General features: G+C 29.2%; 1 protein-coding gene across 1 annotated transcript; it reads left to right on the top strand.

Annotated features, from left to right (window-relative positions):
- Positions 1–468: 468 nt before the first annotated feature.
- Positions 469–14692, top strand: LOC113556689. The gene is made up of 3 exons (XM_026961787.1): positions 469–627; positions 7214–7534; positions 13612–14692. Exons 2-3 carry the CDS (start codon positions 7232–7234, stop codon positions 14140–14142), a joined length of 834 nt encoding a protein of 277 aa, XP_026817588.1. The 5' UTR covers positions 469–627; positions 7214–7231; the 3' UTR covers positions 14143–14692.
- Positions 14693–15236: the final 544 nt, after the last annotated feature.

Raw genomic sequence — 15236 nt, 5'->3', positions numbered from 1 at the left:
GTATTCCGTGTAACCTGTTACACGTTGACCTGTTAACGCGTTACCATATGGGTCCATAATAGGTATTAATGTGTTATAACACCAAAAATAGTTTGTAATGTATTCGTCTATGTACTTATCGCGGCTTATTAGCGTATAATGCGACTTAAGCGATAAAGTACGACGCTTTTAAATAACAATAATAAAAATAATAGATGATGATTCGTAGTCAAAAGTCGTCTGCAGCAGTGGATCGGACTCGGCGGCGGTCATTCGCGCGAAATCCGAGCTGAGCCGTCGATGGACGAGCGGCAGGTAGAGGCGGCGTTTGTTTTGCCGCGCGGCCGGCCTGTTGTGCGGTATTATAATATGTACACATATATTTATATATAACGTTCATCTCTTGTAGTAGTCGTGTAGGTATATACACTCTTTATTGGCAACGCGTCAATACCGCAATGGCGGCGGCGGCGGCGTCGAAGGACGCGTAAGGGTACTCTCGTATACCCGCGCGTAACTCAGTGCCATTTCGTCCATCAAATCCGCAGCGGAAAACTACGTTTTTTGCTATATAGGTAACCGCCGTCACGCAATACACGTCGCCGCACAGCACGCCTATACCGACGGCCTTTGCGCTTTCGTCACGAGGTGAGTCCATCAACTGCACTGTACACGGTACCCGATTTATAATAATATTATATTACATAATATTATCGTTGTTACGCGTTGAAACGCCCTAATCTGGCTACTCCGCAAGTCGGCCGCGGTCCCGTCGATAACGTTCGGTTCCCGTACGCGTTCCAACATTGTTCCTACTGTATCAGACGCGGTTTGAAAGTATAATATTACATACCTGACGTTATTGTGTAGGTATATTTAGTGGTGCGAAATGACCCAGTCCGTCAATGGAATTTGTGATAAAAGTAGTCGTTAATCACGTTAATTGATAGCTTCTATACGAGTAAATTTCAACCGCGATTATCATATCTCCCCTTTAAAGTCCTTACGAATTGCTCATTTATATCATTGACAATTGAAATTGTACCATTGCAGTCATCACATACGCAATAATCTACCACCATTCATACCGCTTTCCCACTTTCTATAGTAAAAGTTCAAACTGTGTATTCAGACCATCACTACACAGTCATTCCACGTATATTAAAATAATTGTACAACATGTATCATCACATTGCGTACTTGCGTTCATCTTGTTTGTGATGCTTTTCTCATTTCTCGCAACGGTCCCATGCAGGTGCGACATCGACTCATTAGTCATTATTATCACGTACCTACTGCGTAATACGTCGGTCATGTCTTCAATTATGTAGCAAGTACGTCGCTTGGGCGTCTAAACAATAATCAGCAGTGTATGTCATTGTGTCCTCTACGGGTTTGCCGCCGCCGAAATACAAATATATTTTTCGGACCACACCGGTGTATTACGTATGATGTGTTTTAATATGCACATATATCACCCGGGTGCGGTGTGGCCTACACCGCACCCGGGTGGAGGATGTTATTTTTTTTTTTTTTATCGTCGCGTATAAATAGCATTCTATATACTAGTGTACACGCCGCCGCTGCTGACTGTTATAAATTCGGACTCGTGCGCGAATTTGGCAAACTTTCCGGGTCAAATCGCAGCTGCGTAGCCTCGTCATTTTAAAACCAAAACTATTCAATTCCGCGAACACACGGTATAACACTTCGACGCACATAATACAATGAAACCTCCCTTAACGGTCACCTCTGAATAACTTTGGCTCCTCCAAATATAGTGGACAATTTTCGGGGACTTGAACGTTTTCATTACTTATCTATAGAAAAACCTCTAAATAACGGACACTTATGACTAGATTCTGATAATTATCATTAATAACACACGGGTATAAGTATATTCATACATTAAAATAATATAAATATGTGTATAATTTTTTTGATAATGTTTTTTTTTTTTCATTTCTCCGCCCACTTTCTAAATAGCGGATAAAATTTCGATGGTCGAGAGTGTTCATTATTTAGAGGTTTCACTGTATTATAATATTATTCTGTATATCTTCTACTAGCGATTTATATAGGTACAATCGCACTTCAGTGCTATAGCACTCCCGATCTTTTTTTGTATGTGTAGCAAGATAATATGCATTTACTTGTATATGTGTATAGTTTTGCCCACTAACCGTTTTTAAAGATAATTTTTCCCTAGTTCATAATTTTGTTACGGTAATATTATATAGACATACAGCCTATATATAGCTAACAACCAAACTAAATATGAATTTGTAAAATTACAAATGGTGTATACTGAATCTGCTTTAGCTCGGAATAGTTCAATGAATTAGTTTAAGCATAATGCACGTGGTTATATGACAAGTTTTAATGACTATTATGCAATGCTAATTTCATGAAATATTCATAACAATAGTATTACAATCGCTATCATTCAAATGTTTAATGAGTTTTAATTAACGTATATGATTTAAGACTAAATTTATCATTAATAATATATTTATTCATTATGATCAATATGTCGACTTGGCGCTCACATGATATTTGAATATAATACGTCATTAAAACCAGGTTCATACACAATGAGGGTTTTAAAGGTTGACCCCTCCCCCCTCCCCCTAAAAAAATGTTGGTAAATTATCAAGTATGTTTTATAGAATAAAAGTGATTTCTGTCAACGAACTTATTGTATAAATATGAAAATGTATAACCTTAACCACCTCCTAAAAAATATAATATTATTCATATACGCCCTGATTAGAAAAAAGTCATTAAAAATGTTAAATTATCGCTGTAAAATGTAGTAGTTGTCACACCTATAATAATAATGTTGAGCGCCACTGATTTCGCAGTATGTATTGTGTTTTATTTATAGGGTCACACGTCAGCCACGCGACTATAATATATATATATATATATATGTTGTGTATAAATATAAAACACGAATCATTTGACGACAATTAACTATAACCGATGGATATATAATATATTATGTAACGCGCGTTATAGACTATACATAATATTGTTAGTCGAGCATATTCAAGGCCGTACCTGGTGGGAGGGGTACAAATCGCACCCGAATTTTTTTCGTGTACCTATTAAATATTATATTAAAATTAGAACACAATTTTTTTAGCGCTTACCCCCCCCCCTCCCCCCGAAATTAATTTCCAGTTACGGCCTTGAGCATATTAATATATTATAGTGATTTTTAAAGTTAGTTTACCAGCGCAGACGGCTTAACGCAAGACTACAACAGAGGCATTATTATTTTTCATAACTCTTCTTTCAGGGGTGGTATTCTTTGAATCATGTCTATAATGTCTATATGTGAAAATATCACCGGTCCTGGGTATTTTATAAATTGAATATATTTTTCAAATTTTTCATTTTAGAGTACAAATAAATCTATTGGAAAATCAATGCAATTTAAGATCTAGTTTGTAGATATAGAATAGATTCTGATTTGATTTTTATATGATACAGGTTAAAATAATTCATCATAGATAATTTATTAAAATGTAGATTTATATCAAACGATAAATTTCGATTAGTTTTGCGCATATATGCATTTTAGAGACCGTATTGATTTTTTCTTGGTTTTTGTTTATTTATATTTTAATTATGATAAAAAATATATTTTTGACCCATCAAATTTAAATATTTTTAATACATTTTAAAAATTTTAAATAAAGTTTATTTTCATGACTGCAGCTTGTAAAATTTTTAAGACCTCAAAATTTTTAGAGTTGTTATTTGTTAACCTAATTTGAAATTGATTCCTGTACAGTATACAGGTTGGTTTGACTATATGCTTTTAAATACATTTTGCCAAGATAAGTGTAGATAAGATCCCTACAGTATCTGAACTGCTTTGCATTATTGTTATTATTGTATTCAAATATAAATATTACACTTTTGTTTATCATTTCTGAATACTATACAACAAAATTATGTTAACTTAATATTTTACTATTATAATATTACCTACATATTTATAAATTTATAATATTATATAACGTTTTAAGGTTAGGTACTCATTTAAAGATAATATGTTTTGGTTATTTTTCTTCAATGAGTTTATTCATTTTAAAACATAACAACACGTTTATTATACTAATACTTTATCGGTGTATCAACATATTATAGTGTAATTATGTTTTAAAATGTTTAAAAGTTATTTTCTCTAATCATTAACGCATATCAATAACCAATTAAACTTTAACGCACAAATGTACCTATTATATACTATTTTTTACTCACTCCTTGTGATGGAGTCGTGTTTTGCGTGTTACTTTCATATTTAATTTTATAGGTACACAGTAAAATAGTATTTTAGAACTATCGTGATAAGTCTGAAGTCATTATATAAACATAATATTATATAAGATACGTTGTTTAACATGTGATAACTCATTATAAATCTTATAAGGTTCATAACATACATTTATGAATTTTTAAAATATCATATAATAAAAAAGTGAAATAAAAAGTTATTTTAATAACTTTGTATAAAACTTCGTATTTAATGAGGGCTCTATTTATCTATACATACTATAACTTATGATACTTAGTACCTAATAGTTGGTATATTTTCATAATAAATATTCCAAAGTATAAGATATAGATGTTATGTATTTAAAGTAAAACATTAATAACATTATACTTCAATAATATAAGAATAAAAATATATGGGTACATGCTGAAATAAAATTACAATGCAGCGTTACAGTATATACTAGTAGAATACACATTAGAAACGGGCTTTTGTATAAATTAGAGAGAAAAGTGGAGTTGTTAATAGTTCGTATTTGTTTTATTCGTTATAGGAGTATAAGTATTAGAGTAGGTATAAACGGATAATAAAAAAACTATACGGAGAATAATAGATATGGAACATGGATACGAGACCAGTGAAGTGTGAAGACTGAAGATATACAAAAAAAAAAAAAGAAGTATACAAGAGAATCGATTTTACTAGACTCCAGTGGGGATATTGGATATGGATGGAAAATTAACCACATGTTTTTCGTGGTCCGTAAGGCTTGAGAGGCTTGGGAGACATTGAACTGCTGCAGAAATATAATCGTTGGGAAAATAAGGGATGTTGATTCTTGATACTAATGATACTTGATGTTAAATCTCGCGTATATGAGCGAAATAATTTTTGGACTCTAAACCATACCACTTTCATATGCAGTATAGAATGATCATAGAAACTGATACTGTTTTGAAAATAGGGTAAAATTATATTTTAATATACTCAAGGTCAAGTGATAAATTATTATTTATTTGTTTCATATTATACATATTGGCATAACATTATTCTTAATTTTTGTAATCAATACAAAAACCCTTAAAAAGTAATCCTTTATTTGAAAATTATAACCAGGGCTGGTAAGTTCATGCATTTGCATGTATTTTTTGTTATACAGGAAAACATGCTAACTGAGATCAAATCCATTTCATAACAATAGTAATAATTATAAAAAGTTAAATAGTGAATGTTTTTGTATATTTTGGATGTAAAGGCATATTTGTCATAAAGTAGATTTTTTAGGGTTATTAGCGCTTATTATTACATAAAAAATATTTTATTTATTTATTTAAATATTTTGGTTCTCTTTTGTTTCTTATTTTATTTATTTTCTTATATATAAAATAATAGTATTAGTTTTGATTTATTTTAATAATTTTGGCTATTCTTAAGTGTATAAAAATTAAAAGGAATAAAAAACTTTAAAAATGAATTGATGTTTTATCTTATTATTTCAAAATTCTCCTATGAATTTTGTTACATAGTGCATATTTTAAAAATGTTAGCGAATATAAATGCATATTTTGCCAATGTTTAGAGCATGAATGCATGCTAATTTATACATTTTTTAGTGCATGAACTTACGAGCCCTGATTATAACTAATAATTTAAATCTTCACACGTACAAAAATTACAGGATTGTAAAAGAAAAAAAATCGTTAAAAGTAACCTAATATTATTATCTATTATTAATTATAAACTATTAACCTTGAATAGTTGAATCTCGATTAAGTAAACCGCAATAAAGATGTAAATGTAGGTTTTTTGTGACAGCTTGAAATACGTGTTATACGTACAATGATGTAATATATTACAACAAATTATTAAGTTGATGGTCTAACAATAATATAGTAGAAAAAACAAAAGTGCCTGATTTAATTATATATACCTTAAGGTAACCAACTAAAACTATTCATTATTCAAAGATCTATACAATAATAATTGATTTGTCAAATCATAATTATAAAACTTTTATAAATAAAGAGTAATTCAATTTATTTTTATTTACTTTTATAAGTGGTGTTTATACAAATATTTTATCTAGCTTAAATTTACAATTTATTTCCTTTTACCTAACTGTACACATTTTCTACAGCCATCTTATCTTACATCCATCTCATGAAATTATAATTTTTTTCTCATGGCATAGAATTATTGATAAGTTCTAACAATTTACCACATATTACAATTAAATATTAATTATACCGTAAATTATCTTCTAATAATAATTATATAAAATAAAAACGCTTTGTATTGTTATAAATATATAGCTACTATTTATTTAAATTATTGACTATCTATATACATATAGTTCTATACTAGAGTACTATAGACAGTACTAATATACATAATTTAGTGACTACTTTACATTATTCATTTACAAAAAATTAATAGACGTATAGCATTAAAAAAAAGTATTTTGGTTTGTTTTGAAAAATATCCTCAAATTTATAATATCATTAATATTAGTACTCAAAAAAACTTTTAAACTCTTCGATATATAAAATTAACTTCTTATTTAATTATATAATCCTGTATGGCTGTACGCTATTACTCATTATTATTGTTGAATAGTTTTATCACTTTTAATTCCTGGGCAAAAAAGAACAAAACAATAATAATTGAATTTAAAATATTTTATAGTATATATTGGTAGTCTTTTAAAGTCCATTTCAGGACAGCTTTTTAATTTTTTTTATTGATATAATAATTTGCAAGTAGGTTTAATAGCCTATAGATAGCCCAGATTAATCAACATACCTTACCAAACCTATATTACTGAATATTTCATAATTGTTAAAAAAAAATATTTTTATTCTGTTTAGTAACAATTAATTCAAAAACACTTGTTTTTTATAAAATAAATTTGTTATGTATAATGCTATATATTTATTATTCACACAGTAACCTACATACATCAGCATGTCAGAAAGACGGACACTTTTGAGCCGTCCCCGGACCCGGGTGTACGACTGCAACTATAACATTGGCGAGGGTTATTATAAGCCAATGATGGACCACCTAGACCGCAAGTACTACGGTTCTTCGACCACGCCGGCCGCACCCAAACCCGCTGGTGGATTCTTCGACTCTAGCCCAAAAAGCCTATTTAGTACGTCGGGAACTTCGGCCTTTGACGAGTACAGATCTTCATCACCGGTGCGGTCTCGGCGCAGCGGCTCCGATTCCAGATTATCATTGCCCGACGACGAATTTGAGCAAGAGGTAAATTCTTTTGATAATATTATAGATATAGATCAATAAATCTTCATAATTTAAAAACGATTATTTTATTCATTAAATTTGTGGCATTGATTACACTTGATGCTTGAGGGGCAATGGTGAATCTAGGATTTAACTTTTTTTTTTTGAGGGAGGGCCTATAGTCCAAAACACAAATCTTAAATTTTTTCAGTAATTAATAAATACATACAAATATACAATAATTTTAAATGTGTATTTAACTTATAACAATGGGGGGGGGGGCGAAGGCCATTCGGCCTCCGCAGTGGCAATCCGCCACTGTTGAGAGGCAGTGCAGTAGTCCCTAAATCATTTTATAGTGGAAGGGACGAGCTTCATATATATTTATTTATATTAACACACAAAGTACTAGGTAGATGAAATAAATTATGAAAATTTAAATGAAAAAAGGTCATGGGAAAATTTAATTTTTTTGAGTTTTTCTGAATGTCAAAATTTGAAAATTTATAATAACTAAAGAAAATAACAATTTATATGATGCATTAAAAGTTTATAATAGGTCCACTGTTGAATTTTGGAATGTATATACGTATACCGATATACTGTAATTTTATGCCTAAATTACGAGACAAAATCTTATATATATATATATATTAGTCAAAATAGAAATGGTTTAAAAAACCTTGGCTTGTAAGAAAATAGTAAACTGATAATAAAATCGGATGATTTAACTGTGCAGCATGTACATATTACATAAACGACCATATAGGATATAACTAATTGTATAATTTACACCTTGGCGTTTATCCAAAATTAAAGGATGTCAAAGTATACGAAAATCTTATATGTATTTTTGGCATTGTATTTTTATAAACATTTAAATGAGAATAAAAATAATCAAAGAATGGCTTACATTGTAATATAATGGATGTAATTTCAATAATATTTTTTTATATCGTATATAATAATATTAATATATTTGTACCATTTAAGTTGTACTTTAACATAGACTCTTCCTATACTATAGTCTTGGATAATACTCACTCTCAATGATAATACTTATTAATATTATCTTCTATATTATTTTAGTGGATAATATAGATGATATCTGAATAATTTACATATGTTAATAAATTTAAATTATAATTAACTGAACTTTGACTTTTACCTTAAAATATGTTGTATACTTCTATGACTTTGTCTTATATTTTAGCTTATCCTTTTTATAGATACTAATATACTATAGTACTTGTACAGTGGCGTAGATCGTGGGGGGGGGTGTTGACCCCCCCCCCCCCTTCGGCCGTATTTTTATCAAAAATATAATGTTTATAATATAGGAATACAATCATTTATTCGTGAAATATATTCTGTTTTGCCGTATTCACGTTATCGACTGCACTGGTGATAATAATCATTATCATTCAATTATTTTATTATTTTAACATGGTTGTAGATTTATTTTATTACTGAAACCCCCCCCCCCCCAAAAAAAAAAAAAAAAAAATCCTGGCTACGCCACTGTACCTATAAGTAATGTAGTGTAACTATATTTCCTAGTATTTTTTATATTATTCTGAAATAATCTTTTTTTGTATTTATTAAAATTAGAATTTTCTACTTTGTTTAAGATTTTTAATAACATTTAATTTTCTATTTCAAAAAGTCTATGATTGTAATACAAAGTTTCCCAATGGCTATTCATACAACAATTAAAAAATTAAAAAATATCAATAATACGAGACACGAGTATTGAATCCCAATTTTTTCTATAAGTGTTATAAATATTTGTGCAAATTTTTCGTAAATGGTGCATAAAATAATGAACATCTTTTTAACGCTTTAAAGCAATTAAACATATGTATTTTAAATACCTAAAGTACCCATGTGGGCCATATGCAAATTAATAAGGTTTATTAATAATTATTCAAATATGCATAGTATTTTATACTATAATATATAATTTAATAAAAATTCAATTTTACAGCACAAATTCTAAATTTCTATTTTTTCTTTAGAAAAACTCAAAAACGATTGATTACTTCCTAAGGATCGTCATGAATATATAATTATGTACACTAAGTAATGCTAAACCAGTTAGTCTATTGTCAGCAGTAGCATTTCGCAAATAGCTCTTTATTATTTCTAAAGAAGAAAATGTTCTTTTGGGTACTATGTAATATGGTAAAGTAATAAACACTTAATATAAATGAAATGTTTAGGAAAAAGTTTTGACTACAGTTAGGATATGCTTCAATAAGTACTTCGGTAGGCCGTTTTGGTATGGATTTATCTAACCACTTTCATTATCAAAAATTTAACTCGGTTAATAGTGAATCTAAATTCGAAAAATCTGAGTACAAATTTATATCGCTTGTCTTTATCGGTAAATTATACATTTATTCGATAGTAATAATATAAATAATTTTTATGATTTGTATAAAATGTTCTTTTAATTGATTAATAAAATCGTAGAAAATGGAATCATTATAACTGTTATAAGCGTTTTATCAGTAAGTACGGAAATATTTTTTAGGACAATTAGTTTTAATATTTATACACGATTTTGTTGACAAGCAATTATTATTTTGGTTTTATTTTTTTTTGTTCATCAAAAATTTAAAAGAACAGCTTTTTCAAAAACTAATTTAAAATATTTGGTCCATATTTTCGCGTAAATTTTCAAGCTCGTTTAACATTATTTCTATGTGTTTATAGGGTCAACTTAATCACAATTAATTCATTATAGATTTTTATATATAAAGGTTTCAATGAAAATAAAGTATTTATATTCTATTAATTGTTATTTAATTATTATTAACTTATACTTTAATATTCATAACTTACATTTTTGTTTAAATATGGTCCCCAATGTCATCAATTTTAAAATATTTTCAGATTTATTAGACGTGTGTTTACTTTAGCTTCGTACACACAAAATTTAATAATGTATTTTATCTTTTAGCTATTTTATTTGAAAAAAAAATTCCGTGAAATAAATAAATTATTCTAATGAATAATTATTATACAAGTACGCACACGACACACGACACAGCCATACTTCATTACTACAACACGTAACATAGATACATTTATAAATTATTAATTATTATCATCATTCATCACACTACATACAAAATATTATGATGGCATGATGTACTATTATGCATTTATTTATGCCACTATCATTAATAATAATAACAATATAACTATAATATTGAGGGTAATAATACCCATATGATTAGAGTAGATTCTTTAGAATGTGATTAATAAATATTATCATGTTTATTTTGTATTATTATTATAACACTGGCTCGGAAACTGGGGCTATTGACTATAAGAAATTTAATTTACATTGGTAGGTAGATTCTTACATTAGGTTGAGACTTATGACTGAATTTATAGAGAGAAAAATATATTCATATAAAATTAATATTTAATAGTAATACTTTATAAGAGGATATATTGTGAATTTATAGTATCGGTATATTTCTAAATTTCCGTATGGAGTTCTCTATCCTTGAGGATACCGCATTGAAATGTGTGAAAATTTTGGTGTAAAGGTTGAACTCCTAATCCCCTTCCTAGGAACGGCCTTGATTACAATTAATAATAATATTATTATACAATTAAATACCTTTATGAATAAAGGCTTAAACACTGTATCTGCTCGTTTTTCATATGGTATGCTTTAGAATTGAATTCAAAGTGATAAATCAATAATAAGGTATACTCGAAACTAGTATTATACAGCAATGCAACTTAACTGTTTTTTTACTTTTTATCTTGGTAAGATATATGTCAATTTTTATAATAATTGAGTATCTATAAACTAAATATAATAAGGAGGCTTTAGTGATTTAATAATAATAATAAATAACCTATACATTTAATCAACCATTCTAGTTATTATCAGTGCCGTGTCTAACGGGTGGCAAAGGGGGTAATTGCTTTCGGCGTCATAATTTTCATATGTTAAGAACGGCGTCAAATATTTTTAGTACTAATAACTTATTATTTGGAAAATTTATTTTGCCCCTGGCGTCTTTAGCTCTTAATCTGGCGTTGATTATTATGTTACATAACTTATTGTCTCTTTTCATTTGGTTAATTAATATTAATAGGTGTTCATATCTTACTTAGTCCTATAAATCTGATATATAGATACTGACTACTTTAACTAATTACTCATTAATTTTACCATGTATATACAGATCACATTATAATATATTAATATATATAATGTATCAAATATGGTTATTTTCTGATAATTATTTTTTAAGTTTATTAATACATATCTATAAGTCATTTATATAACGACACCAAATATCCTACTGTTATTTACACATACACATCCAACTATCCAATAAATCCACAAGAAAAAAATGTAATTTTGTATAAATATAGTACTGTAATTAGACAGTTGGTTATTTAATAACATTAATGTCCAGGACACAATAATATAATTTATGAAAAATAAACAATAATGTACGAATAATTGTACAGTGTACTCTGTGCAGTGGTGCTCAGTTTTGGAGTTCAAAGGCAGATGTGGTGCAAGGTGTTCAATATAATATTTGTTTTTTAAAAACAATCATATTGTTATTACATAAAACTATAAAAGTTACACATTTAAAATCTGTTTTACTGATGTTCTATGTTTACCTTAACACGTCCAGATGTTTGGAGCGCTCTCGAGGTTATATGTTTGGGAATTGAATGAGCCGTCACTATATAAAGTACAATCGTATACTACAATTTATTTTTAAAATATAAAAAACTTATATGTTGGTCACTCTATTTTAAGAATTTTTTACTAGGTGACACTATAAGCCATAAGGAAATAATAATAATAATTATGTGCCCTGGGACTTGGGGCATGGGCCATGGGGTACAAGACACATTCATTAACCATAAGGTGGCACTAATTTTCACTAAGCGGCACTCATGCCACCTACTTTCTGCTTTGGGTCACTCATATAAAATTGGATCTAATTGGTACTAGAACTATAAGGGAATTTTATAAGCTTGTAGAAATTAACAACTGTAGATACTTAAAATATTCACCAAATTATATTATATAAGTTTATATTAGTATTTTCTACACATAATAATAGTATAATACATATAATAAATTAATAATTTTTTTTTTAATCTGATCCTTTTGAAGTATTATAATTTTGTTTTATGAACGCTTAAAGTTCAAATGTAGACAAAAATTACGAATGTTTTGCAATTCAAAATATATCAACATTATATCAACTATAAAGCATAAAATGTTTATAGCTAGGGTTTGAAAATGTTAATTTAGTACAAGATTCTTCATATTTTATTCTTATAGTGTGATAAAAATATAAAAAAATACCTAACAACAATTTTTTTTAGACACTTTAAAGTTTAGTTAAAACATAACAAAATTTTATATTTAATCAAAAAATAACAATATTTCCTATAACAATTTTAGTTATATGTTGTAACTAAAAAATATATATTAATCGTAGGAACTTAAAACATTTTTCTATTACAAAATACAAATTCATATACTATATTTTCAAAAATTTTATCTGATAAATAGTTAATACAATATTGACAAAATATTGATACTTTAAGACAAAATAAAAATCATGATTCATATTCGAATGTGTGTTATTTACATATGAATATACTTGGACCCGGGTCTTCATTATTTTTTTCAGTCACGCACACTAATGATCACTGACTACACAGTACACACACATTAATACGATACGCACTTATACTAACTGTCAGCGACGAATTCCATTAACTTATAATTTATTACTGTCGTATAATTTATTTAAAGTTATAATATTGGCGTAGTATAGTCTGCCTACGAGAGAGGTACCCTATACAAAATGTTGGTCTATACTATTTCACTCATTCATAAAGTTTAAAAATAATTATACAATTACGAGTACCTATACATACCTATATAGTAAGTTGGAACGAATTATAAATTTATTTAAAACTATATGGTTTTTATGTATACCGACGAGTAATACGATATTCTCTTTACTATGTATGATTTAAATATAATGTATATACGATATAGTGACGAATGTATGTCGGTTGTGCTTCAGGTAGCTGCAATGCGTCGGGCTCGTGCCGCCAAGGTGGCAGCCGCCCGGACGGCGTCGCTGGAAAAGGAATTTGAGTCAGCGTTCAACGGGTTCGCGTCGGACGGCAAGCCTAGGGCGCGGCTCAACTACACTGAAAAACTGTTGGACACAGTTGGGCTGAACAGCAAATCGCAGGAGGCGTTGGAGGATGAGATCTACAAGAAGCGGACAAAGTCCTTCTTCCAGGATGCGGAGGACGTGGTGGCCTCAGCCGAACTGCACGCTAACAACCGACGGTCGGCTGCATTTAAAGCGCAGTTACAGGATGCAGCTGACGAGCGATCCGCCGATCAATTAGCGGCTGCGGCCAGGGCGCGCAAGTCCAAGGCCCGCTTGTTAGATATACAAAACGAGATTGACGGCATCGCCGAGCGGGACGCTGCCCGCCAAAAGCGTTCGGCCGACCTGAAAGCGTTGTTCGCTGACAACGAAGCGCTCACAGAATCGGTCAGCACTTACAAGAAAAAGTCGTCGAAAAAAGTGTCGTTTTAACGGAATTTAACGTCTTTAATAATATTGAATAATATTGTTATTAATATAAATATAATTTATTAACAGAGAGAAAGAGTGAGAAAAAGAGAGTCGCATAAATTGGTACTGAAGCAAATCAGACGACACGACCGATCGCCATCATCTTTTATCACTACATCTGTTCTCTTTTTTTCCCTCTCTATCTCTCTTCTCCTCTCCTATCTCTCTCACTCCGGTCTAATTCTCCTGACTCTTTTTATTTTATTTTTTTTTTTTTGGTGTCTTACAATTGTTTATCCTCTATACTAAAATCTAATTGGTCATTGGAAATTGTTAAAATGATGATATATTTTATCTAGCGTTGGTTTTTTTTTTTTTTTGTATAGATATTATAGAAATATAGAGCATAACTATTTTGTTCGTCAGTTTTGTAGGTATTTGAGCAGGATAAAACGAAATTTAATCAAATTTATCTTAATATAGTCTAAAACGATTTGCGTTCAAATGTTGTTCGATATTTATTTATTTTGTTGCATTTTTGTGTTATTATATATTTTACGAACAACTGAATATGTATTATATGTATTACCTTTAACGATTGGTTGTATCTATATCGTTCAAATATATACAATGTAATAATATATACGTTCAAATCACAAATAATATTGTTTTGTAAATACTATACCTATTATTATATCTTTCGTTATTCCTAGTATATTGTTTTCTTAAAGATTAAAATGATTGAATATTATAGACAAGAACCTAATTTCATAAATTAAAAATTCTTACAAGTTATGTTGAATAGTCAAAATAATTATATTGAAAATAGTTAAGGACTTTTTATTGAATTGTATAACATTATTTGGTTAACAACTCAACATTTTTAATTGTAGTCAAGGTCGTACCCGAGGGGAGGATTCAGGCGTCCAGACCCCCATGAGATTTTTAAAAGTAGAAACATTTTAGTGGTGATTATATAGTTTATTAACTATACATTTTCACTTTTCAGTATTTTTGTTAAAAGAAATGTTGGACCCCGACATTTTTTTTCAATTACGATTTTGATTGCAGCTGCTCAGATATAAATTGTAACGAATTTACGTTTTGACATTATT

Source organism: Rhopalosiphum maidis, chromosome 4, assembly GCF_003676215.2.
Source record: "Rhopalosiphum maidis isolate BTI-1 chromosome 4, ASM367621v3, whole genome shotgun sequence".
Lineage (NCBI taxonomy): Eukaryota > Metazoa > Arthropoda > Insecta > Hemiptera > Aphididae > Rhopalosiphum > Rhopalosiphum maidis.
The sequence above is the reverse complement of the archived record's forward strand: the minus strand, read 5'-3'. Positions and strand labels throughout refer to the sequence as shown.